Source organism: Gavia stellata, chromosome 29 (assembly GCF_030936135.1).
Source record: "Gavia stellata isolate bGavSte3 chromosome 29, bGavSte3.hap2, whole genome shotgun sequence".
Taxonomy (NCBI): domain Eukaryota; kingdom Metazoa; phylum Chordata; class Aves; order Gaviiformes; family Gaviidae; genus Gavia; species Gavia stellata.
Window position 1 is genome coordinate 2,182,068 of NC_082622.1, and position 27,849 is coordinate 2,209,916.

At 44.0% G+C, this 27,849-nt stretch overlaps 1 protein-coding gene across 1 annotated transcript in view; it reads left to right on the top strand.

The window, feature by feature from the left end:
* Positions 1–27,849, top strand: part of CSMD2 (CUB and Sushi multiple domains 2) — a 304,852-nt gene that overhangs the window by 116,062 nt on the left and 160,941 nt on the right. The window contains exons 6-7 of the mRNA XM_059830635.1: positions 20,739–20,851; positions 27,698–27,775. Coding sequence (XP_059686618.1) covers positions 20,739–20,851; positions 27,698–27,775 — 191 coding nt within the window. The remainder of the gene's footprint in view (positions 1–20,738; positions 20,852–27,697; positions 27,776–27,849) is intronic.

The following is a 27,849-nucleotide window of genomic DNA, read 5'->3' on the forward strand; positions in this document are numbered from 1 at the left end:
TTGATGTATAGCAACAGGTAGAGGAAGTTGCCCAAGCTTTGTGTGCCTTACGAACAGTTGCAACAATAGGTTGTTTTTCCCACTTATTCTCTAATACTGATTTCCCACCTCCCAGCATTGACGAGATTTACTTTGTTTGTAACTGCCCTCTCTAGTACTTTCACCTACAGTTGTCCAGGGCTCCATAAAATAGTACTGCTTTTGTTTTAACAAAAGAAAAACTGATCAGAGGAGAAAGACCTGGAATAGATCAGTTTTGGAACAGGCGTAATGTTTAGAGAGGAGAAGGAAAAAAATCTTGGTGATGAAAGGTGGATTTCTTCCGAGGAATTTCTAGGGCAGAGCTAGGCCTTCTGTAAACTGAACATACTTTTGTGGTTGGGGCACTGGTCTTGTCGCCAGCCGGTTTCAGGAGTACAGGTGAAATCTTTGGGTGCTGGAAGGAGATCTAGGATTCTTGCTTTTAGAAAAAGAACAGAAATTACCACTTGGAACAAAACCAAACCTGTCAATCTTGATGTTTTCATCTGTCACGGTGGTGTCTAGGCACCTAGTGAAATTACCACCTTGCGGTACCTGAATGGGAGGGTGTGTTTGTACAACTGGATGGCTGAAAATAGAGAATAAGGTGTTTATTATATGGAAGAATTGCTAGCTTGAAATAGCTGGCTGCGTGTGTTTTGTGTGTGCAGTAGCTTGGAAACCTAGGCATTGGGTGAGCTGAATCTTTCAAGGCTTCCCCGATAACCAGTCCTCAGCTGATTACACCAAGTGGCAGTTTCAGCAGGTTAAGTCTAAGTCCTAACCTCATAACCAGTCCTCAGCTCACTACACCAAGTGGCAATTTCAGCAGGTTAGCTCTAGCTTGGGGCTAATTCCTGTACAGATTTCAGCAAGCCCCGTTGGAAGGTGGCAACCGCACGTCTTTCCCTTGCCTCCCTCCCGCCGTCGCTGGTTCAGGCATCGGGGTTCTCTGGGTGAGCTTTTTTGCTGTAATCCAGGGAAAAGGTGTGGTGTAAGCACTGCTATGACCGAGGGCTTTGTGCAGTGCTGCAGTAGCAGCCAGAACCCTCTCTAGCTTCCAGCCCCAGTTCCCAGCCCACTGCTATTTGACAAAAAGGAGCATTTCTACTAGCTGTGATTAATATTAAACACCAAGAAGAGGCTGTGGCCTTCCAGCTGCTACTGGCTTTGTTCCCTGATGTGTCACAGGCAGGTCCCAGTCAGGGGAAGGTGCTGCAGACGCTGGTGCTAGAGAATAAATTGGAGTTCTCTGCGTTTCAGCCAGTGCCATGTTGTGAAGCACCAGGCAGGAGATCTTACTGCTCTCTGAAGTCAGCCGCAGTAGCATCCTTGTGCAAGGTCTGTGCACTCTCTGTCCAGCCCTTCTCCCCCCCACTTCTCTGAAAACACTGGCTTCCCCATGGAATTACTCTGAAGAGCTATGGGGCAGTCAGGTCTGTCCAGAATTAATCATTTTCAATTATCGTTACGGATGATAAAACTAATTCAGACATAAGGCAACAGTTAGTCAACCTTTGACACGTGTCCTGTGAAACTCTTAACCCTTCAAGAAGTTTTCCTGGACGGTATGTTATAGGACTGTACTGGAAGAAGTAGTAAATGAGAAGCGAGGTGTGTGGAAGCATGTTGGTGGATAGATTTGGTCTTTGCCTTCCGCCACCATGTCCTGTCTACTACTGATGGTTAGTTGTACTCAGGCAGATCTTCAGAAGATTCCATTAGTGGCGTGTGCCTGTGTGTCTGTACACAGCCCCGACAGCCAAGTTCTGCAGATAGTCCCCACAAAGCCATGTCCTCCGTTCAAGCATCCTACACCCAGGATGTGAAGCAAGGCTTCCTCTCCAAAGCCCCATTCCTTCTGTGGGTGTGTCAACCCTAAGTCCTGAGACAGTCTGTAAGGTAAGAAATGCATCACAGGGTTTTTGAGTCTTTTCTGTCCTAATCCTGTAGGACTCTGGGAAAAAGAATGGCTTTTCTCCCAGACAGATAGCAGCTGTTCCTGGCAGAGGCTGCCGTGGGATTCATGCCAATTAAATCTCTGTTACTCTCTCTGTCCAACTCTAGAACAGACACAAGCTAAATCCATTGATAATAGGCAGACAGCATGAAACAACCTAAATTAACAAATCCTTCTCCCTCCTCCAAACTTTTGACTGAGCAAAGTATTTCATAAACATCAGATGCTTTTCACAGGACTGTTGCATGGCTGTACTGTATATTCCATATGTTAAACAACTTCTAAAATTTATTGGTTTACTCCTACTACACAGCTTCCTATAATCCATTTGTGTGACCTTGGCTAATTCCCTTCCTACTTCTTTTGTTTGGGCTGTGGAAGATGTCAGTTCTTTGGGGGCATGGCTAGTTGTGTCACTGCGGTTGCTTAGTGCCTGTGGCCGTGGGGACTGTCCTGACGGACTGGCCAGACTGTAATAGGAATTGTACTCATTATGGAGATTTTGATGATGATTTTGCAGTGTTTTCGTAAATGCAGCTGATTCAACAAGTAAAATGACTTCTGCAGACATTAAATTTTCAAGGGCTGAGATTGGGTTATAATGCTATGGTTTGTATGATAAAATGATACCAACAGCAATGTAGTGTCCATCAAGACCTTTTTTTTCTTCAAAACCTGCTCATGGCTTTGAGTACTTGGGGTGGTGGGGGGGTGTGGGGTGTGATTAATACTGCAACCATAATAGCCTGACCTTTCTTCCTCTCGATGAAGATAATAGCATAATGTCTTTGGCAGGAATGATGCAGTAGAAAAACTTTGATCTTTCTTAAGATGAAAGTGTTGCATGTGAAGATCATAGGTTGGCAAGTCCTGAGAACAAATGCCCCCATTCATCAGTAGAGGTGGTGTGCAGAGAGCGGATGCTGGCCAGTGTCTGGTGGAGACCCCCGTGTTGGGATTTCTGAAGGACAAATTGGTTTCTTGGCATCTTCAGCCCTTTCTGGGGCCGTGCGAGGGCTGGAGCGCGTCAGCCAGTGAGCTGTGGTCCCTTGTCTAAGGAGGCAGCAAGCGTCACTGACAACTTGATTAACCTAACTGTAAATATCTTACTGATTGAAGATGGGAGTACAGTGGCAGGTGGAATTTAAAATGAGCTTGTTTTCCTGTTTTGAAAGCTTTCACCGAGGGAATCTCTGAAGTAGTTACTACTGAGTTATTGGATGTGCTGGCATGTTAAGATAGATGCAGGAGCCTTCATTTTGCTGATGAGAATGTGCAACTTGATCCTCAGAAACAATAATTTATTTACTTGGATCGAATGCTTGGAATTCTCTCAACAACCAACTGTTTTGTTACACCAGCCCCTTGAAAATGGATTTTTTTAAATAATTCACCAAATTGGATAGGGACAGGCTTGTTTTATGCTCTTCTGCTCCAATTATTCAGTTGCTTGCTAAGTAAATATACATGATATTGCAGGCACCTCTTTAGAATGTCTCTCTTGACAGGAAGAGCTGAAGCCATTAATGTTGGCTTGGGAGAGAAAGTGTTAGGGTGAGCAAAGGGGGAAAATAAGTCTTGTTTCTTCCATAGCTTCATTGACTGAATGTTGCTGAAGGGGCTTTCTTGTCTTTGCTGCTGGATTACAATAAAGCTCAAGCATTAGTTTATCAGTGAATGCAATCTCAAACCTTCCTGTAGGGTTTAAGCAGGTAACTCCTTTTCTCTCTAAAGAGGCAAGGAGGACAATGTGGTATTCAGTGCAAAAATGAGAATCTAACTTCACAATTTGTTGCTTTAGGTGGTAGCTGGCACCTCTCGCAGGGCTTTGATATCCTGGCAAAATAAGTATTTATTACTTTGCAGGTCTCACATTAAATAGTGTGGTGTAAAATGACAATGTCAAACCAAGTTAAGGAGCTGCTTCATTAGGAGAGATTTCCCTGCAATAATCCTATCTATTATACTTCTGTAGTCACTGCAGAAATTACCGGGGGGACCACTCTGCACAAATGACTGCTTCTTCAACATCATCATTACTGAATCTTTCCTCCCTCATAAAAATTCCTCTCAGTGGTTCCACAGATAATCTTTTTTGTTGCCTGTCTTTTATTTATTAGCGTAACCGAGCAACAACAGTGCTGGCCTCCTGAAGAGAAGGAAGGAGGTCTGGAAAGGACTTGCTTTTTGTAAGGACGGGATTGATGTACTTGTTGGAGAACGGAGGAAGAAGCTGAGGGGAGTGGGGCTGAGAGAAGCCTTCATGCCCGATGCTCTCTGGAGTTGAGCTGGCTCACAGCTGACTGGAAGGGGCTGATGCAGTTGACATCATTGGTAAATTGTGAGGAGCTCCTGAAACGTTCAGCATTAATATGTTGAACTGGTCTGTCCAGTCCCTGGTCTCTGGGTGAACACAGTTCTGGACCTAGAAGAAATTTGGGACAGAAATATTTTATATGTGATATAAAATACAGGAAGCATAAGAACAAATAAATCAGCGTGTATATACGACTTTTCCAGAAGAAGGTCTTGCCCCAGGCATGTCTAGACTTTTAAGCAGATTGCACATGAGAAAAGAGCACCTGATCGGGGCTTGGGGACCTGGGCTCTGGGCCATCGTCCTGTTGTGTCACCTTGGCCGCTTCCCCTTTCAGTACTGTAGATAATTATATACTGACCTCTTCTGTGTAAAACAGAGAGATTTACTGATGGGCTGTCTGTGGAAGAAATAGTGCTCCCAGGCCGTTTTTCTGGGAACTGTGCCTAGCTTTTGTTTAATTTTTGCCCAATCCCAAGCACCTTGATCGGAGGATAGGGGTATCAGAAATTAATAAGGTAAACATGTTCACAGTTGGAAACAATCCTTATCTGTATTTTTTCTCCTCCATTCTGCTCCTTTTGAATTTGATCCAGTGTTTGACTTAACACTGGATTTCCTGCCTTTTATAGCTCTCACTCAGAGCTTTAATAATGTTTGATCTCCCTCTCTCTCTCTCTTTCTGAAGTTTTAATATACGGGACATGTATATTTCAGTTTTATGAATCTTCAGGGAGGCCTCATTTACCGAGTCTGCTTGAATGACCTTGGAGAGTAATTTAATTTTTTTCTCCCACTGCCCCTGCAACCTCCTCGCAGGCATAAAATAATAATGGTTTATGCTGGGGACAGAGGTGTTTTCACTCGTAATAGGAATGTGCAAAAGGAGTTCCCGTAAGACAAAGGGGACTTATTGGAATGTGCTGCCTTCAGTGTGGGGGTTATAGTGGTGCTGTGTCCATGGTCACAGGTGGATGTAGTTGCATTCACATGTTGCTGCTGCTGTTGACCATGGCTCTTGCCATAACTGGCGTGCTCTTGATGCAGTTGTGTAGATATGGCACTGCGTGCCCTTCTCCCGACAATGATATGCTGCTGCTGAAGTATTTCTCCATTAAATTTTCAAATTAAATGACTTGCCGTCTTCTTGCAGGGAGCTTGTGGCTGAAGAGCTGAGTCTTGGCCCTGTAGGTCACAGAGCCTTGTCTAACTGTGAAAGCATCTTCTCTCAGGTCCCAGGGACCTTGCAGAGGAGAGCATGAAGTGCAGAACAGATCTGACCCCGGAGTGGGTAACTTGTTCTTGTATTCAGTGACGGCTTATGATACGGCGCTTGGCTAAGATCAGGTTTTATTTCTGTGAAATACTAAACAGATAAGCCCTTGATTTAAAGACAATTAAATAGTTTGTTTGGGGAACTTGGGACAGTCCAGGTGCGTCCTCTGTTAACTCTGTGTGTCTCTCCGATGCTGTCGTTTCCCCACCGTGGGAGTGGGAGATGGGGGGATCGCATGGTCCAGTGCCTGTGCTGGTGTCCAGAGGAAGATACAGTGGGTGGAAGATAAAGATACTCACTTCTTTTCTAGATCCAGTGGTTTTAAGTTGGTTGCAGTGTGGAATATCTTTACCCCTTCCACACTTAAGACAGAAAATAATGCAAAATTGTCACACAACACAGCCCTCCCTGGATGTTCTCTTCCTGCCTTAAGCATGCAGCAAAACAAGCACATCTTTATTCTATCTTTTACAGCAAAGTTGCTCTTGTACATCTGTTAGCTGAGATGCCAGAACAACACCGTCTTGTAATATGCCTGCCATGCACTTTGTGTTGGAGATGGTAAGACTGAGCTCTGAAATACTGGTTACTGCTAACAGACCTGCTTTCGTTTGACCTCTTTGTACTGCCTAATTTCAAGGGCATTGGTATTCTGAATTTTTTTGGCTAGTATTTAGAGGAAGGTGTTTTTACGTAGTTTCCTATCTGAGCACGGGCACTTGCAAGTGTCAGGCACAGAGTTAATTATTTCTAAAGCTTAAGTTTTGGCAGCTTAGGTTTGGCACAGAAGTAATTTTTGTGATTGAGTAAGCTATTCCAGGAGGCTAATGTCTAAGGACAAACCTTCAGTGCTGCTATTAGAAAGGAGGAGGCAGAGTTCGGTTTGTGCACACTGCGGTGTTCATTGTGAGAGGGAAGTTTAGGTCCTGACCGACCCAAACGGCTGTCGGATAGTGCTGGAGGTGATTCTTGGGGAGGTTTCTTCCTCTCTTGCCCCCATTATTTCTGGTACAAGAGCACGCTTGGGAAAGAGGGAGAGGAAGCAACTTTTTTCTTAATGGAAAGGGTTCTGCTCATTCTTTCTGAATGAAAGGTTGAGCAAACATGCAAGGGTTTGGTGGGAGGGATGCAGCAATATGACAAAATGGAGCAGCTTGCTTTCTTTGCAGATCTCCTGGAGTCTACCTCATCCATCTACCAAAGTACCTTTCACAAAGAAAAATTTTCAGGACAACCTTTTCCCTTTATGTCTCGAATCTGTCTGTATTCAGAAATTGGAGAGTTTAATTTAAAAAAAGAAAAAAAAAAAAACCCAATTTCCAGCAAACCTCTTCAAGCTTTAAGGACAGATTTTTCGGACACTGTTGTATTGTTTGCTAATGGGATATATATAACTTTCCAGCAGCTGTCGCATGTGGAGGGGAATGCCAGTTCTGAATAAATATAAGATTGGAAACAAATTCCCAGAAAGGCAGCTAACAAGGTCTGGAAAAGAAAATTGCCATGGAGATGAGTGTAAAAGATGATGAAGGCAGACACAGTCACTATATAAACCTGTGTGGTCATACCAAGGAGGAAGGGAAACTGCTTTCTCCTGGTAGTGGCTGAAGGTTAGAACATGAAACTATTCTATACCTGTCATGGTAATTTTTAAGGAGTGGAGGAGGCTGCTGAAGGACCATGTTGAATCACTGTCAAATAGAGATGTTCAAGAGAGAAGAGGGCTGTGTGCTACTTGAAAGCAGGCGAAGGATGCTATCCGTACTTTCTAGCCTTGGCGTGTGATCCTGTGGTGCTGAGTGTAAATGAGGGGCAGGTTTTGGTCTGCTATTCAGAACTAGAAGGTGCAGCTGATTTACATGATGGAGCAGGCTCCACCTTGTTCTTGGCCAGCTCTGCATGAGCAGTGCTAAAACCTCATTTTTGTCTCTTGTAAAACACATTTGCAACATAAATCTACAGTCTAGTCAAAATCCTGCTGGAGCTGATGGAAATACTGCCTTAAAATGTGTTATTTGTTCAAATTATTTCTCAGCTGTAGGTACTACTGCAAAAGAGATCTCGAGGTTCAACTTTGAGTAAGAATCCATGGTTTAGCATTAGCTCTTGGGTTGCTGGCACTTGGTTGGTGGGGGGTGGCGATGCTGAAAGCTAGAAGTGGCCGAGAGGTGTGCTGTGTTTCAGGATGCTGCTGCACTTGGTGTTCTCTAGAGAGGACACAAGAAAGGCCCTTGCTTAAAGAATTTAGAGCAGGTTTGAGGCTGGAGTTTAGGGACAAAGTGGCTTCTGTGGATTTGGCTTGAAGCCATTATGCAGCTTGTCTTCAATTTTGGACTTCATGATAAATTAATATCTAGAGTAAATAAGCAGATGGTTCCACTAAGCCCTTTTCAACAGAAATTCTAGTCTTACTGTCACCCTGCTGCAGTTGGAAGTTAGGAAGTAAAACAGTCTTGACCATGATAGTTCAAAATGGTTCGGTCTGCTAAAAAGATGGGAAATACAGTCGTTTTATGTAATATCCAGAAATACAGAAGTGGTGGATCTGATTCCATCTTTCTATAACAAGGCAGCACTTTTTCACAGTCTAAGCAAGGGCCAAGAATGCACAATACAGTAAAAGTTGAGCACCATGTCGACAACCCATGTAGGCTGTAACTTTTGGCTGGGAGAGATGTTGCCATCATTCCAGGTTCATGTACGCTTCAGGATGATTAAAATAAAAATGGATAAAACCTTCAGCCTCTTCTGAGTTGATGACAAGGGGGAACAGGACATACTGCTCCCTAAGCTATACAGTGCTGCTACTATCAGTCAGTGTCCCATTCTGGAGGAACTGGTGGGAAGGATCAGGGACTGAGCTGCTGCGGATGGACGCACTGGCACCCAAGGGCTGTTCATCACTTGATTAGTTCAGACTTTGCCTGGAGGCAGCAGCCATTAGCCCTGGCTTACACCTTTCTCTGGGGGCTTTACCACCTCGCCTTGTTACACAGCCCATCGGTTCCCTTCATCTTTATAAGGGAGGCGGAAGTTCTGTGCCTGTAAAGATGTATTTCAGCATTCGGTGCTTTTGTGTGCCATTATTTATTAGCAGCATTAAGTTGCAGTCTTATGTAGAAACTCTGGTCACATTCATGTATCACTATTCTAAATGTGAAGCTAGAAAATAAGTCTTTGCATAAGAGAACTCACAATTTCCAGTTACTCTTTCTCCTGAGGCTGCTTTGCATTTTGTTGTAATTCCTACAGCCATGACTGCTGTAATTTTAGCACGTCTTCATGGAGCTGTCAGCAATCTAAGCTTCAGTTTCCAAATCTTGTTTTCTCCTCGTTTCTGTGACTTTTTGCTACACTGTAGAAGAGCCTTTGTAGAAACTACAAAAAAGAAATGGAAAAAGACAGGAAAGTAGTCTTTAGAAATGGCACATGGGCTGGTTTGGTGACAGCCGATGACACCTGACTCACTATAGTGTCTTATAGGTGCCTTGTGGCTAAAATCCTGAATACGGTGGTAAACCTTGGTAAGCATCCTTTGGGACTTTGGAGAGGTCACTGTCTCTTGCATGTGGCTGCCTCCTTTCCACCTCTTAAGATACTGTTTTTTCAAGAGCTTGAAAGGTTGTCAGAGCAGCTTGGCTATCTCCCTTTTTCCTTCTTGAATGCTTAACAAAAGTATACTTGCAAGTAGAACATACTGTAAACGGTGCCAGGCTATAAAGGCAGAGCCCATAAGAGAAAACAGGGCACTCTTGCACTCCTGTGTGTGGGCTCAATGTGGCTGAGCTTCAATCTAAACTCCAGTTGTCAATTAAGCGAAGCATCTTCCATTAGTAATGTGACAAGTTAGGCAATGGAAGGCTGTATCAGTTCAGTGAGTTTTGTGTATTTAAGAACAAAGGTGAGGTGACCCGATTGTGCACTGGCTCCCAAAGGAAGCAACTCCTGCGGCTGGTGTGCTGGAAAAGCGGGAGGCTGAAATTCGAATTGTCTTTCAACTTCTTGGTTTCAGTCTGCAGAATTCTGTGGACTGAACGTTGTGCAATCATGCCCCATGGCTTTCCAGCCTATTCTGTCAATAAAGAGTCCATGTTTAATGGAACTTAAGTGCATTGTTAGACTGACAAAGACATGCATATATCTGTGCATGCAGTGATGGAAATGCTTGTTATTTATCTAGTAATAAATATAGTCTCTCTTGTTACCAACACATCTAACTGCCTGCACTGCAAAAAAAAAAATCTCTGTAGCACTGCTAGTAAGGCAGAAAGGGTTTAGAGGAAATAGTAATAAAGCTGTAGTGGATTTCTTTGGGGGATTTGCAATGCAGCATTAGTAAGCTTCAATTGCATTAGCCATTCTTCTGTTGTGTTGAATTAGTGTTTGTTTTCTCCTGAATAGAATAAATATAATCATGTTTGTTACCTTTTTTTTGGTGTGACTGGAGCCAAATGCTGTTTCTGTAGTAGAAGCATTATGGTAAGTACTTTTGTGTAATAACACACACCCGTTTCAGCAGTGTGGTCTCCTTTTTCATACTGACCCTCACAGTTGATGGGCTGTGCTCTTGCAGCCTCGCTTTTCTGAGCCATAAAGAAACCCATTTGTTCCGTCAGTTGACTTCCTTCTCTTCAGTCAGTGTGCAGTGAGGGCAGGTTGCATTAAGGGCCCTTTTACTTTGGGGGGGGCGGCTCTCTCTTCCCATTTGCAAGAAGTCCACAAGATCTGCCTGCAGGCAGTACCCTTCCAGTCACCGACACATACATTGTACAGGAGGAAGAGCCTTTTTGCCTTAATAGCTTTTGATGGTGACCCTCGTCCGGAGGGTCTACGGCAATGAAGAGTGGGGATTTTTCATGCCTCCGGGATGTGGCTCTCCCAGCCCCATGTGCGGAAGAAAGGCTGTATTCTGGAATTTGTCCCTCTGTTTAGTCTGTGGCAGAGCACAGAAATTCCCTCTCCCTCCTCCAGACTGTATCTTCTGAAAGATTTTTAGAATGATGCAGTCATCTTCAGCTTTGAAGTTACACTTTACATACGACCTCAGTAACATTTTGCAGTTGAAGCTGTAATGTGACTTCAGCTGCATTACGGTGAAGACTGAAGACTGGCTTTCTGTTCATGGCCAACTTGAGTGCTTTACAATTACTTTTCTGCACCGTCTGCATTTTGCTTATTGCTGCAGTAAGTGGCATGTGCCTTCAGGTTGAAGGGGATTTTGCTCTACAAGTGAAAATCTAAATTCTATTAATGCCTTGAAAACAAAGTGTTTGCCTGCAATATGAGCTGTTTGCTTTTCTATATCTAACATGTGCATATATAAGCATATGTATCTATATGTATGTAATACCCTGTCTATATATATTAAATGTAAGAAACCAATTATCTGCAGTGGGTGGGTGTGTGCATAAATAATTGCTAAATTTAATAAGAATTTCTCAGAGACCATCTTACCTGTTGAATTGCTCTGTTGTGACAGTTTCAGAATGCATGTGGACTAATGAATCACTTCTTTCATTAAAGTGACCATAATTAATCTAGTGTAGAGATCTAAGAGAATTCAGACTAATGAGACACTGAAATAATTTTGAAGCATTTCATAGGTTAAGGAAAATAGCAGAGAAATTAGATTGTCAGATCTCCTGTACAGTGTAAATTAGTTTGGCTTTGTCTACAATGGAGCTACATCGACTCGAATCAGCCAAGGATTTGGTTTACACTCTTTTAAAGGTAAGCGGGGAAAATGTCACTTAAAAAATGAAGAATTAAGAACTTCACTGTAAAGGTTCCTGAAAAAAAGTAGTATTGATTTGGTTTTAGCCAGCAAATTTATCTGGGAACAGGCAGTAATTAAAGTTGATGTCAATGACTGAAGTTTTGCTACATGGGAACACTTTCATCTTTCAATGGAATGCAAAAAAAGAAGGAAAAAGAGTAAGCAAGCTGCGAGTGATTAAACTAATCAGATTTCCCTTCCAGCGCCAGCTTTTGGTATCACTATAACTGGAAGGCTTTGGGAGTGATTTGTTGCTCTTGGAGCTAAAGCTGAATTCCGTTGTTAAAAGATGGATCGGTGTAGCTCCACGGAGAGAAAGCAGGAGGTGGTGGAGGGTTTGAGGTCAGAAGTGCTGTGACCTGGTTACCTCGGGAGAGGGATTTACCCGTAAGCTGCATCCAGGAAGTGAGATCTGAATCAGAGGAGTTCTTGTGTTTTCAGTGCTACAGTCCTGAGTCAGCAATGGTGGCATTGCCTGGACCCGATTGATTTTGAGCAGATCTCTCATATTCTGTCACTTCCAGTAATCACGAGCTGGCCTGGTGTCACCAGGTTCACTGGAGTTCGTAGGGTCATGGTATGTCTGAATGTGCCAAGAAGTTTCATTTCTAAAATAACCTGTCCTCTTAAGCAAGTTTTCATTCCTTTTGGAAAAGGAGGAGGATATTGCCTCTCCTGCAGAAAACAACTGTTTAACTCTGTCCCTGGGGTTAAGATGGCCCGTGAGCCCCACTGTGGGTCTTAAAAACGTGCTGATGGTGGAAAGGACTTTGAAGCCTCCCCCCTGAGGTGACAAGTACTTCATTTGATGACAAGGCACGAGCCTGACTGGTCAAAGAAGTTCATTTTCAGAGTTTACCGACTGCTTTTTGTGCAGGGTGCTCCACAGTCAGGAGTCCCCAGGGATTTAGGTGTCGAGAGCCCACGCTTGCAAAGGCGTGGGCTGATGTGGGAGGCTGATCTCCCACTGCATTTTCTGAGCATCTTCTAGGCTTGTGTTACTGTGCTTCCGAACGAGACTTAAGATGCAGGTGTGTTCTTTCCATCCCTGCAGCATTTAGTGAGGAACAATAACTGGATCTAATTATTCAGTTTCCTTGTAGAAGTCCATTGTGATGGGATGTCTCTTGCGACTGAAAAATGAGGTCTAGAGGTGCTTAAGTATACTTTGTTTAAGAGAGTAGACATGCTGAAATAAGATGTTCAGAATTAATGGTACAGCTCTCATGATAATTTGAGTAGAGGTTTGGATGAAAAGTTAAAAATACAGGTGAAGTGAATAATAATACACAGAGATATGAAGAGCTTCTGCAATACATCCCCTAGTTGTACCAAAAGGAAAATTAATCTCTGAATAGATGGAATGCTTCAGTGTAATAAAGACTGAGGAAGTGGAAGTCTCTGTCAAGGCGGCTGGGAGAGCGGCAAAGCCGTGCTGGGGCTCGGGCTGGCGTCAGTTCTGTACCCTGAACAGCTTTGGTTAAACTGAGCATCTACAGCCCCAAGTTTGAGCAGTCTCTGTATGGTTTTCTCTTGTTCCGCGAAGGCTCCACACACTCTTCTGAAGTCTCCTATTGACTGCGACTGTCCGGTGGCGTTAAGTTTCCCGGGACTGCTTTATCCTGCCATGGAAATGCTGCTGAAACCTCACCTCCTCCTCCTTGCAGACTGCCACCTGGACTAAAGTGGGTCTCATTTGGGGTTAGCGTTAAAATTCAGCCAGAGCAGGAGAAGGTGAAGCTGTGCTCTGGGAAGGTCCAATATCAGACAGGTTCACCCTAGATGTTAGAGACTCTAGGAGGACCCAGTGTCTGTCACAGACCGGCTGATGCTATTGATTATTGACAGTAGTTACAGAGATGCGTGTGCCGAGGGGATGTAAAAAGAGAGATTAAATGAAAAGTTGCCTTGTACTCTACTGCTGAGAAGTCCTAGCTGGGAGCTGAGAAGCCCAGTGCACAGTGTTGTAGGAGCACAGAGCAAAAGGTTGATCTTGGAGTCCGTTTAGGTAAAGCTTGAACGGCGCAGCAATGCTGCGGGTTTCTTGCAAGTGCTCGGACATGCCCGTACAAATCGAGGATTCACGGCCCCCTGACAGACCCTAACCAAGACTAGTTGCTATTGAAATCTTTATTCCAGTTATGAGGCTGTTGGAAAATGCAACGCTTTGAAACTCATGATAGCCCTTGCGCAAGGGGAAGCGCCGCAGAATTGCTGTTGAATTTGTAGTTAGCCAAGTGAAAGGGAGCAGGTATGCGCACGCAGGCTGGCAGCTCGCAGGGTCTCTCCTCTGACTGCTGGCCTTCCCCAAGGTGTGTCTCGGCTCTGCTGACGGCGTCCTGAACAGTTGGAGGCATTAATTCCTGGTATCTGTGAAACGCAGAGGTTTGGGATTATGTGTACTTGCAGAAGGGGAGGAGTGGAGACTGTCAGACTGAATTCAGCCCCACACAAGTCACGTATCACTCCTGTCTGACACAAACCGTTGCTGAGTCCAAGTCCCGAGAAGGTCTCAGAGGTGCCGGTTATGGAATGTCCTCTCAAAAGTTTTTTTATGAATCTTAAAAGCTCAGAGCGCAACTCACTGTCTTGAGTTAGTATTGGTGTGACATTGCAAGTGTAACCTCCTCTCAGAGGCTCAGCTTGCTCTCTGTTAAAAGATAAACCAAAACAAGAATAGTTTTTTAAAAAAAAAAAAAGGCAGCCTGAGTGATGTTCCTTTGTCTTTTATCTGTTTGGCTTCACTGAAGCTGGTGTTTGACTACATCCTCATTCTGGATGGCACCAGGGCACATGCGTACCTTCAAGTTCATGCTTAAATCCATTATCTTAAAGTAAGGCATTTGACATAATGCAGTTTCAAGTAGAGTTCTTGCCTTTAGTTGTGACCTTTGACTCCACGCTCTCCTGCAGTCGGTTTGTATAGCATCCACACAATGAATTGCTCATTGTACTTGGGTTCTTAAAGAAGTACTGTGGTCAAACTCATGGCTAATCAAATTTCAGGGTGGTTGAAATTGGATCTTCTGTCTGCAGATATCTCCTTCCAATACTCTAGTGCTTCCAGCTCACTTTCTGACATTTTACTGATCTTTTTTTTTTCCCCTTTCTTTCTCTCCACGTGGAACCAAATTAAAGCAGGAATTGGGGTTGTAAATAGATAATGGTGTGTGAATGCAGATTAATCAGTGCCATCCATGTACAGTAACGCTAATTGTGCCAAGGGAGGAATGGCTGAGTGAATGGTATAAATATTTAATGCCTGAATCCAATGTGAAATACAAGAGCAAGAAAAGAAATAAAGAAAATAGTTGAGAAAACCACACTTCACTGCTTTTGCTCAAAAGAGGAGTTTTGATACCATTAACCTTTCTGTATTATGCAATAAAGGAGTTGAAGAAGCTGTGTTTAGCGTGGAGGCTTCAATTTCACTTAAAAATGCCTTAATGCTCTGGTTGAAAACAATATTGGAAAGCATTTGGGATAAAATCAGTTGCTTGAGTGATGCATTTTTCACAGGCCATCTAAACTTGCCGCCAGCATTCAGGGTGGGGGGCCTGGGGCCAGGGTGAGGATCCAGAGTGAAATTCTGCAAATGCTGCAGGTCTTTCTCACCGAGCAAGAATAAGGGACTCGCAGGTACCCGCTGGTAGGGGGAACAACTGGTTATGGAGCACGTTGGGAGTTATGTGTAGTGCACCTGGCCTGTGTCCACAGCAAATCAATCTGCTTGGAAACGGCGAAAAGCACCAGCCCTGCTTGTATTTCTCTCTAGCTCTTTTAGAACTTGCCATCATATGAATTTGTGTCTTCTGTGTATGTTGGGCCTCTCCTAAGGTAGCTGTCTCTGCCATGCTGATCTAACGAACAGCTGGGACTTGCATCCTCATCACACATCTGTGAATAACCTGTTCCACTGACCTGGTCGAACCACAGAATGACCCAGCTGCCCCTAGAGCAGTGGTTGTGGGGTATTTTCGTCATTCAGAGAAGAGCTAAGATTAAACTGATGTTCACATTCAAAGCCTTCCATCTGTGCGGGAGCAGGACAGAAGCTCGCTCTCCCGTTGTTGCGTGGAGGTGGCGGTGGGGAGCCAGGAGCCTGCTGTCCTCGAAGCTCCTGTGCCGCAAACGGAGCTTCGGATGTCTCCGCATCGCAAAGGACCACCATGTAAAAAGCTAAAATCTGTTCTCCATCCACTGTGCATAGGATGAGCTTATATTGCAGGAGAAGATGTCAGGCTTAAACATAAAAAAAAAAAAAATTTTAAATCCTCACTACCATCAAGTTTTTCTGAGGCTGTTAAATGCTCCTCAAGCAATTACAAGAGTTCCTGTGTTTTCTGAGCACTGATTTCTGTGCGCTGGTTGCTTGACATTGGTGTTGAAGACACTTGAAATTTGATCAGATCTATTCAATATCTTGCAGGGCCTGAACTGTTAGGCATCTTCCAAAAGGTTCTTTCTCACGCAAAGTGTTCAAGGTGGTTCAAATGGTACCTTTTGCTTTCAGGTATTTCTCATGGGTAGAGCACAAGCGAAAATCGCGGTCCTTGTGGGACTCGACTGAAGACATGGGTGAAGTGACAGTCAGAGAAAGGCTGTTCTCACAATTCTCGGTGAGGGGGCCAGGGAGGCTGAGGAAGGAGCCCCTTTCTCACCCAGCCTTCCTGGCCTCAGCATCCTCTCCGGTCGCCTCCAGGCTCAAAAAGGCAAAGCTGTGGAAATTGAGTTTTTGGGTGGAAGCTCAGTTCATCTCTTTCTCCAAGTGACTCCAGGATTAAAAAGATGCTTGATGTAAAATAGGTACCAAATTCCCATCAGTAAGTAATGATTATTGATTTTACTTTAAAACCAGTTCTTGCGTTGCTACTTAGTCATTCCAGAGCCTTAGATTTCAGTGAACATGTTGCCATACTCAGGAAGCTGAATATTTAATCGAGTGATTCATATCTCCCAGTGATGGTGGCAAGAAAGGGGGAGGAGGGGGGAAATGGACCTACAGAGGCTTGAGAAGTTTTGCAAATTGCTAATAGACTTGAAAGAAAGAAAAGTCTGGAATATTGAAAAATACAGTGGCAGAGGTCCAAAATAAAAGGGCTTTTATTTACATGACTCACCGGACTATTAGAAATTCAGTCATTTATTGGGCTAATGGTAAGTGTTGAAAATTCAGAGCACATAATGTAGTACAAAAGTATGCTGGGGAATGTGGAAAGGAGCTTCAGCTTCTTTTAATTAGCTCCGTGCATTTCTAAGTCTCTGGTCTCTGTAACGTAGCTCCTCTTTTTTTCTTCAAGACAGCATTGGGTTTACAAAGAAAAATAACGTGACCTTGAGAAGCTGGCGGTACAAACATTGCGTACTCTGTGTCACAGCGCAGTCAGCATCCTCTCCAAGAGCTTGCCGCAACCGTTGTCTGCCTTTTCGTCTGAGGCTGCTGTCAGCCTGCCCGCAGGTTCAGCAGTGCTAATCGGTGCTGCCCGGTGTTGTCCCCTGCACAGACGAGTCGGTGGTAGCTCCTGTGGGAGACTTGTGGTGTTTCTCTGGTTTTCGTGATTGCTGTTGACTCTTGCCTGCTGAGCATCCTTCCCGTTTCATTTGAGATTTGTCAACAGCAGCCAGGGCATTTACATTCAAAGACCATGCAGCTGCTTCAGTTCAACTGTGTTTATCTGTAATTAAATATTTCATTATCAATTAACCATTAATGCTTCCTAATGATGATTTTAAACCTGTGGGAGCCTTATGGTGAAAAGTTAGTAGTTAACGGCAGGTGGGCATGGTGTTTTCCATCAAATGCATAGCTCTAGCCATGTTATCTCTTATCACAGAATCACTAAGGTTGGAAAAGACCTGTAAGATCATCAAGTCCAACCATCAACCAACACACCCCACCATGCCCACTAAACCATGTCCTGCAGTGCCATGTCCACACATTCCTTGAACACCTCCAGTGATGGTGACTCCACCACCTCCCTGGGCAGTTTATTTCAGTGCTTCACCACTCTCTCAGTAAAGAAATTTTTCCTAATATCCAGTCTGAACCTCTCCTGGCACAACTTGAGGCCATTTCCTCTTATTATCCATCAGAGCATTTCTGCCCCCAACCCATCCAGTCTGGTGCTGGGCAATATGCATTTCAGTGGGAACGAACCCTTCATCCTGCAATTGTCCACCTGCAGACTCGGTGGTGGCAGCTGAGGAAGAGGAGTTGGAAGACTGGGATGCTCTCCTGGTGGTGTGAGGTGGCCTGCCCACTGGCTGAATCCTGTGGAAGAGGAGAAGGAGCAGCTTTGGGATTAAAGTGTGTTCCCTTCTAGCATGTTCCCACCTTCAGCGCTGAAGAAAGGGTGGTTGGGTTTTTCTCCATTACATGCTCCATGTGTGTAGGTTTGCGACTGCCGTGGGGCTGGGAGGAACAATAGTGTTCACAGAGTAAATATTCCTTTTCCGTTGTAGAGATTTCCCTCCTTGGGGTGTATGAGTGCGCTCGGGGCTCAATGCAGATATAGAGCCTGAACTTATAGCCCTGTAAGCAGTTAGGCTAATCAAAAAGTAAGGTATTTATTTTCCTAAAGTAATTCTATTAACTGGTATCAATTTAAAAAAAAAACAACCCTCCAAAACCCACGCTTCCGCATGTTGCGTGGTGCATTTCCATGTCTTTGTCCCACTAATTTCACTGGGATTCCTGGCACTTGGCAATGATGCTCTGCTGCTGGGACGTTTTGATTTAGCCCAGGGTGCGTGAAGAAGGAAGCAGCTTCTTCCTCTTTGCTATTGTTGTTGGTGTGTCTTAGCTCTTCCTTCAGTGCAAAAATGGGAGTTGGGTGCCGATGACCAGCAGGACCTGGGCTCTAAACTAGCTCCAAGCATTGCAACCTGGTGTTAACAAGCAGCTGCTTAACTTCAGAAATAAAAGGGGAAAAAGGGAGTCTGTTAGATCAGAGCCCTAGAGAATACAGGCTTTTTGTGTGCTGAGAGTTTGAGCAGTGGTATATGGAAATGAGGACCTGATAGTGATTTTTTGGCTGATTTAGTCCTTTCAAAAAGCTGTCAGTGTCTTAAGCAAATGACATATGGTGCTGATGAAAATTTCCATACAGGAAATTCAGGGAACTATTTTCCTTCACCCTAAATCTTCTGTACTTCATAGCAGTGCAAAGTGGGTGCAAAGCACTGTGGTTATGATTGATTATTTTCCTCTATTCCTGCTTTTGCCTTCAGTAGTTATTTATGCTATTGCAAAGGTAGCAAGAAGTGCAATCCATTAATTTTTCTAATTGATTTTCAAAGCGTTAATTCACTCAGCTGGTAGAATTCTAGCACTTTGTGTATGCGGGATCCTTGGAAGTCATTAGGGGACTATTCACGTACCTAAACCAAAGTGGATGTGTAAGTAGATTACTAGTCTGCAGGCTACTGAATCCGCTTCTCAAAAGGATATACATCTTAAAAAAAAAAAAAAAAACAAAGGGGCGGGGGGACAGGAGAGTGAAATTCTGCCTCATTCAGGCAGGTTAATTTTATTGTTCTATAGTTCTTATATCAGGCAATTGAATTACTTGGCTCTCCACAGTTATGAAAGTAAAATTTGGCTCTGCATACCTAAAGATTATTTATGAGAAGTTTGACTAGTGATTCAGAATGAATAATAAAATAGCCTTTGGGGTAAGAGTAATAAGTTTAAACATGTTGTCATAACAACGGGCCATAGTAACTTTCTCAGAATTAGTTTTAGGCAGCCCGTGTTTGATCTCAGCCCAAACATGTTTGTTTGAACTTAGTTATTTGAAAAAGTTTCAAATTAAATTGGTTCAGCTGTCTTTTGAGTTACCCAAGGATGGCAGAATGCCATATAGAATCCATTTTTATAACACCTTGTATTTCAAAAGGGTCTGCAAAATTAAAATGAAAATAATAAATAGAGAAATGATAAGGAACAATCTTGAACAATTTTACAGTGTAAAGAATGTTTTCAGTCATGCTTCATAATTATGCAGAATTCAGCCACAAGATAATAAAAGGTTTAAAGTCTGTACTGTAGGTGGCAGAGATGCATTAGTTATGCAGCATAATCATCTCTGCTATTTTGTTAACAAGTAGAGCAGGATTATATTGCAGTTCATCTACCATTAATAAATACGCTGCCAAGTACCATCCTGGCTCCCTACTGTTCGCCTTCCAAAAAGCTAAGTTCACCTTTGGAGGTGTTAGCTGAGTGAAGGACTTTTAAAATATTTTCTGGGCTATCAGTTCTGCTGTTGAAAATGTGTAGTAATAAAATCTGAAGTATCCTTTTGAATGGAACAGATTTCCAGGATCCTTCTACTTTCATTTAAAAAAGCATAGGTATTGGAATGCCAATAGTTTTTAAATAAGTGACAGTCTATGATTAAAAAATTAAATGGGTTTTCATTAACAGTAATAGGATTCCATAATAGCTTTTGTCATGGTAGTGTTGTTCTCCTTATCATGGCTAATGTTACCATTATAAACCTCAATTCAAGGGTGCTGTGACTTAGGTAAATATTGTTCCGGACTAAGACTTGGCATGTGACATCTCAGCCAAGAATCATGATCTGGAATTTAATAAAGCAAACAGCATAATAGTTAAAAAAAGTGTAAGAGTTATGAAGGGAACAGTTGCTGAAGGACTACTAATGGGCTGTGGAGCTTTTCACCTCATGTTGGATGGCTGTAATCTTCTCCAGGTTGGGATAGATCAGAAATCGTTGCTTCCTCCTGGCTATTTCCAGTAAAAGAAAATTTTTCTTGCAATCCTTTCCCTTCCCCAGTTAAAATAAACATACTTTTTTTTTTAGCAGGGTTAACCAACTATGAAGACAGGAACTGAATAAGCTTGAGCATCAAGCTCACCTTGCATACTTTAGGTGTAGCATGTCCCCTGAGATGATTTAATGTCATTTCTGTGTGATATCAATAAGATGCAAAAGACGACAGAGCTACGAGGCTCTGTTGCTCTGGGGAACCACGCAGAGCTCCCCTAGTAGAGCTGCTCTGTACCTTCCGATCATTCCTTGTGGTGCAGGAGAAGACTGGAGCCTCTAGGCTGTCCAGCTGGACCCGCTTCATTTGTCTGGTACCACAGGCGTCGTGGGTACCCAGCTCAGCCCTCGTATCCTTTGCCTTAGAAGGAAGGACTGGGAGCCCCTGTAATCACAAATGTGTAACCGTCGGGTGCGAAGGCAAGCGCAGGAATGCACGCATAGAAGCAACCATGGGGTGCTTTCTTTGGGCATATGGTACTCATTCAGGATGTCCTATATTCATGCAGGAGGGGGATTACCTGGAAGGACGGGTATTTGGGCTATAATTCACAGTCAGAATAACATTTGACTGTTATTGGTTGTTTTTTTTGCAGGTTTACTGGAATGAATTTGCCTGCCCCGGTTATCAGCAGTAAAAACTGGCTGCGGCTTCACTTCACATCAGATGGCAACCACAGGCAGAAGGGGTTCAGTGCCCAGTATCAAGGTAAACGCTTACTGCCCAGTCTCACTATTCACAGTGTGTGTTTAGCCAAACCTTTTTTCCTGGGAATCTACAACTGGCTTCTTGTTAACATTAATTTTCCAGCTGGGTTTCCAGGTGTTGTTGTGTGGAGAGCTACTGTTGGCAATTGTTGGGAGCACAAACGCTTGAGAACTACAGGAAGATTCATGTGCGCTGCGTGCTTCATTAGCAGAAGTAGATGTTCCTTTAGCTGCAGTTTTGCAGAACGTGCTGTGCGGGATACGGCCATGCAGGTGGAGTGCTACCAGGCAAAGGACAGTCTTGAGTCCCACAGAGACCGTGTCGGCATTCACGCCCTGCTCAAGTGAGACACCACTGAGCCTGTTTTGAATGAGGTGGAAACTGTTCCGGATTTACTGGCCATCCCTAGAAGGATGGATTTCAGGATTGGGATCTTAAGGTGCTGTTGAGGGAGAGGAAATGCTTTGGCACACGAGTCAAGCAGAGAAAAGATCCTGTTGTGTTCTGAGGTTTGTAGGCAACCGTGGCGAACTGCAGTGCACTGCGTCCTCTCTGGGACCAAATGGGCACCAAAGCAGGTGGGTTTGAGTGGGTTCCTTAGAAATGTCTTACACCGCTCTCTCTGAGGACTTTGTGGGTGCGGTGGTTGTAGCATTGCTTTGGGCAGCCGGCTCTGGAGGCAGGATCAGGGAGAGGGAAAATGAAGCTGGGAAGGAGCAGGAACCACACCCCGTTCCTCGTCCACCCTCCAGAGGTTTGTGCAGGTCCGTAGTTTCCTCAAAAGGAAGAAGCAGGACTTCAATGAGAAAAAGTACCGTAGCCCCAGACTGAGAGGAACAAAGTGAAAGGGAGAGGAGTCTCCTTTGATAAATCTGCAAACTTGCCCTGTCTGTCCCCTCTTTGTTTAGCCTCAGCAGCGTCGCCATGGCCTCAACATGGGCTTTGCTTTATGAATCACCATTGCTGTTTAACTTCCCATGCTCTCCTTTACCATATAAATTACTTTAAATTGTAAGAAAAACCCCCTTGTTTTTTCTGTATAATGCAAACGATTGCATGCAGCTGATGGCTTTTGAGATGACATTTTCCTTTGCTGTCGATTGCTGCTTTCTATTAAAACACCTGTCTGAATCATCCTTTTTCTTAAATAGAAAAGTAAAGATTAATATTATAATTTCCTCTGATTAGATAAATGTCAGGGGGTTCTAATCTAGCGCACTCCTTGGAAACTGTTTTGTTAGATATAATGAACTGTGCTTTTGTGTATTGAGTGTTTAAAAGATGAACTTAAAAATGTGCTCTTGAAATGGCATTGAAGCAGGACCTCTGTCTAGTTGGCAAAGGGAATCTGACACTCATTCTTCACACACTTGCTGCTTTTTTCTGGAGTTTGTCAGGTTCTTCCCATCTCTTAAGGAAGATTTCAATACCTAAACAAAACAAGAAACAAAACAAAAAACCTCCCAGGGATAAAGGCAGGATATTTGCAGTCAATGGAATCTGTGTCCGTAGAACATGGAAGATGCCAATGCAACTTCAAAAAACTCAGTGTAACCCTTTTCACAGGAGCATAACCTTGTTTAGGCATAAAGATTTTAATGGAGATAAATAAATACATACAAAATAGGATATATAGTGCCACACAAAGTAGAGCAACTAAAACGTGTTTTTCAGCAGTAGAGATGAATCAGACCCCAGGATTGTCCAAGAGAAGGAAGAGAGGGTTAGGATGAATCTAATTGGTTGTCTGTTTTCCAGAGACATGTATATACATCATTTATTAACATCCTGTGTCCTCTCAGACAGTGTCTGGCTTTGCTGATAATCTATAAGAAAATAATTTCCCTTCTAGCTTGTTTAACACTGATACTTAGTTTTAGCAGAACGCCTTCTTTGTATGTTCTATTTCAGCTCTTTCCAATCCGTGCCCTGATTTGGAAATCTCTTTATGAATGTAAAAGCAAGGATAGATATAATCAGCCTGTAACAGGTTTTCTTTCTCGAATACAGTCAATTTGTTCCCTTCCAGGGAGAGTTAAAATATTTTTCCCTTTCCTTTTCCCCTGTATGTAAGGCATTCTTGCAAATACTTTTTTCCCCACACCCTGTAAAAGCAAATGAAAGGGGCTGTAGAGGAATCAGTGCATCGACCTTTTTATCTTCCTCCCGCTCCTTCTGCCTGCCTTCCCGGAGAGGTGCCCTGTACCTGCCGGTGGCAGGAAGATAAGCTAAAGGGCCTTCCTCAGGACAGGCGATGGCACGGGGGTCGGAAGCCAGGTCCCCCGTCACCCCCTCTGTCAGCACAGTGATGAGGTGCTGTAGATGAGGTCATGAAAAAGCTGCTGAATTTAAAATGCCGCTGAACAGACCTAAATAATGCTCTGGCTCCATCTCTCCGCCTATTTTATTACGTAAGTTGGATCCCAAATTGCTTTTCAGCTGATTGTTACCAACACATAATTGCGTCTTTTATTGATCTCCCCGCCCCATTCCTGTCCCCTTCTGTCCTCCACCCTCAGGTAGGAAGATAAATGCGGGCGAGTTTCAGCCCGTAGCGCAGGGCAGAATACCAGCAGCCCTGTCGCCTTTGGTAGTGCTCGGATGAACTGTCTGTTGCACAGGCTGCACCACAGAAATGGCTTTTAAGGATATGTATCTATAAATGCGTATGCTTAATTTTTGACAGACGTGCTAATCTTCATCTCAGAGCACAGCTTTGAGCTGCAAAGGGGTTCTGGCTGATGCTGGGCAACCCGTTGAGGCTCCTGGGTAATCCTGAGAGAGAGGCAAAGACAGGAAAAGTCTGGTGCTTGTTGCAGGCTCTGATTCCATAAGGACCGTGGCTTAGGTGAGCTACCGGAGGGTGTGAATGAGGACCTTCACAATGGCTGCGTTTGAGGGGGTTTCCCTTCACCTCCGGCTCAAGTAAGAATCCCTGTGAGCAACCTGCCGTAGGATCCAGATAACACTGGAACACCCCAGCAGGAGGAAGAGAGATTCTGGCAAGTCTGTATTTAATAGCAATCCCCCAGCAAGGGGAACAGAGGTTCATGGAATAGATTTTTGCTGAAATGCTGTTTTCCGAATTAAAAATAAATAAATGTCGCCTTAAATTCTCGTTTAGAGCAACATGAAACGGTTTAAAAGAAACACCCCAGACTGCCTGCTTGCTGGAAAAGCTTTGTAATGTCATCTTTCAAATTTGACAGGACACTGAGCATTCCATTAGATCTATCAGATACGTGTGAGCAGCAAAACCCTCCAGAAGACAGAGGAATTTCTGTTCATCCAATTATCCTGACACAGTCCTTTGTAGTACTGTTCCACATTCAAATTTATAAACAAAATAGATTTTTATATACTGGATTTTTGAGGGCATAGAGTAGGAGAATTGTTCTTTTTTAAAAAAAAAAAAGCAAGGGATATTGTCTTCTGCCTTGTTCTAATCTAAATAGAGTAATGCTCAGTTGGAAAGCTTGACTTTCATCGTTATATCGCCATGTCACAAACAAAATGAAGGATTAAGAGGAGAGTACTATAGCGATCTCTCTTTATCAATTATTGTTGAAAGAGACGTGATGCAATTAGGGGAGTATATGCTTTGTGAGTAATGCAGTTTAGGCTCTGTATTTTAGGATTGGTCCTTAGTAATGACTATCTGGTTTCTGCTGCTTGTTTTCATCACTGCTGGGGGCTTTGGAGCTAGGTTTTCTATTAGTCACTAATTTGGAGTGGGGCTCTGTCTGTTAGCTGGGTTCTGGAAGACAGGAAGGAATATGGGTGAACCTTTGTTATTTAGTGAGTCCTTTTAAAAATTTGCAGTTGTGTGCAAGGCCCAGGTGGGTTGAAGCCGTGAACTCTCCGTACCGTTTGCCTCCTGCCGGACTTCGGGACGTTCGGCAGCGCTGTGAAATCAGTGCGAGGTGCTGTAGTTCAGCAGTCGGCGTACCCTGACGAGAAGTGTTGACCCTCCCAGGGACGTCTTATCCCGTCCCTGGCGTCAGCATCAGTGCTCTGCGTGTAGGGCATGTGCCGGTGATTGGAAAGCTTTGCTCGTCCTTTAAGGCTACAGGCTTGCTTTATCATGCAGAAATCAACAGACCTGGGCTTTTCTATGTGTGGCTAGGAGAAAAATTCACTGGTAATTGTATAAAGTAACTTGCAAGGGCAGCTGTGGAGAATATAAAAATGGAAATTATTTTTAAAGCTGCTCTCTTACTGATGGGGCCCCAAAGCACTTTACAGAGCAATGAATTAGATACTGCAAAGTCATGAGCCATTGTACAGCCTGCAATAGCTCAAATTTAGCCTTAGATACTGGGGTTTGACGGTATTTTATTGACTGGGAGGGAATATTGGCTGTGAGTATGAGGTTATCCCTGTACTTGCTTGGAAAGTGCCAGAGAATCGTTAACTGCAGCATGATGGAGGATAAGCAGAACCAGGACCTCCTCAGCGCTTCATCCCGATGACAGTTTGAGTGCTGCGCTGCAGCGTCAGCGGGCGGCCGGAGAGCCCCAGCCCTGCTGCTGGGCTGTCCCTGTCCCGCCTGCGGATGGAAACCCCTCTGGGCAGCACCGCCGGCTCCTGCTGAGGGACGGGACCGGGCGGCTGCGAGAGCGGGGCAGCCTCCGTGGGCAGAGAGGGAATTTGTCTTCCCCCACTGGGAGAGCACTCGTGTGGGTGCAGCCGGGCTGATGGCTGCGCCCGTTGCGCTGAAAAGAAGGGTGCCGGGGCTGGGGACTTCACCCACAACACCGTGGTAGCCGCAACCCCCTCTGTTACACGGGAAAAAGGCTGTGGGGAGCCCCTAAGAGGGACCCCGTAGACTCTTCCCACTCCCGGTGTAGTATTTTGCTGCAAGGCGTTTATCTGTTGCTGCTGTGAGCCAGAGCGCGGCCGGCGTGATCGCTGGCTGGCGGCGTTACGCGCAGGCAGGTCGGGTAGCCCTGTAAGCCCGTGGCCTTGAGTGCAGCCTTCTGTTTCTCATTCGTGTTTTAAAGCTGTCGCTATTCTGGTTGAGGTAGAAAGAGCTTCCAGACTTGCCCGGAAATTTTAGCTTTGTAGCCCCGCGTCCTTTCTTTTGCTCCCTTGATACAGCGCGTTTGTTAAAACCCTCGCGGTCGGGCTGCAAAGATCCTAGAGTTGCCGTACCGTGACCTGGAGGAATGCGTGGCCGTTTGGGGCATGCTGAGACCTGCTGCTTTTCTCCTTGTGCATTTGCAGGTGGATTTACAGTAAAAAAGAAACAAAGGTGTGTTAGATTTGCTTTGAAAGTGGCATACTGTTAATTATTTTTCCCCTCTTAAAAAGAAAAAGGCAAAAACCCCCCAACAGATTAGAGATACGGATGCTAGTTAGACAGCCATGAACGACATAAGCTTTTCTTCATGAATATTTTTTAAGATAACGCGGACCTCAGTTTGAAGTTATGACTGCTTTATTTAAAGAGAAAGCAAAAAGCTGTAACCAAATGATGAACAGAAAGCTCCAAGCTAGCATCTAGCTCAGAAAGCACTACCTCAGGTAAGCTTCAAGGAATAATGCTTGACATCTCTCTGTCTGACGCTCCTGCAAACAGATGTTATAAACAGATCTATTTTTTTCAAGCCAGAAAAGCATGATTAAAAAAACCTTGTTAGTTATATCAGTAATTTTTCTTGACAACTTTGTCTTAGAAATGTGCTAATTTAGGGATGAAAGTATGACAAGATGAAGAACAAGAAAAGAATGGTTTGAAGTGGAAGATGGGCTGTTTTTCTCCATAGATAAGGACCGGCTCATCAAAAAAGGATCCTATAAAGTGATTTGGACATTGTGCTTTCTGATGTGTAGTTATTCTTTAGCCACATTAACTTCAAATAATGCCAGTAAAATTTCTGCTGTGTGTTAGTCAAAAATATCTGTGCGTATGCTGCAGGAAGCCGCTGTCTCTCTCTCTACCGGTATCCAGATGGTTTTGACAGCGTGGGTTTTGTGCAAAACCCTCTTGTGTAGAGAGGACCTCAGTAACAGCCAAGTCCAGATAATAAAAACAAATAGCTGCTCAGTTATGTGGGGAGTTTTCATACTGTGGGGAAGGATGGGACTCTCTTGGCGATGGATGGATGGCTAGAAATCTTGTTGCTACCCTCATACGTTTTCTCATCTGGATGAGGTGTAGAGCGGGGAGATGAATGGTCACAGCAGGACCTCTGGTAGAGTCACCATGCAGATTCTATAATTGATGTGCCTGTGGCTATTAATAGCGGGTCTGTAAATTTATACTTCTCTTTGCCAATAATATGATTTTAATATGGCTCTTTTTCTGCAATTTTACTGCCCTTTTGAGCCTGCTGTTGATAGAGATCATGTATAATTTTTAGGTTATGGGGTGTTCATTTGAGTGCTGTATCCCCATAGAAGCAGGGAACGGCTTTACTGTGTAATATATTCATGGAATAACTGCATCAGTAAAACTGGGCAAAACCAACTCAGCGTTTTACTCTCAGGATCCCAGAAGTTCTGTAGAGCTTCCCTTTTGTCTGTTTCCCATTTTCAGTATGTTGAGCAAAATGGCACGGTTACAGAGGGATGGGGGTTGTGTGCCCAATTTTTATATGCCAGTTGGGCCAGCTTGGCTCGGATCCCAAAGACACCGGTCCAGACCTAACACGGTAAATGAAAGGGGGGCCCTGATGGTTTTGAGGGGTCAGGATAAGTTGCCTGAGCTGTAAGGGACAGATGCAGGGTATCCTGCGCTGTGCGTGGTATACAACTGTTGCTTCGCTTTCTTTTCAAATAATCCCTAATGCTTAGCTAAATCTTTTCCTTGTCTTTTGCTTTGTTTTAAATCTGTCTCTGTAGTCAAAAAGCAAATCGAACTGAAGTCCAGAGGGGTGAAGCTCATGCCCAGCAAGGACAATAACCAGAAGACGTCAGTGTGTAAGTTTTTTGGCTCTTTCTAGAATGATCTCCTTGAACATTTCATTTGACTTTCCAGTAATCTCTAAAACTTT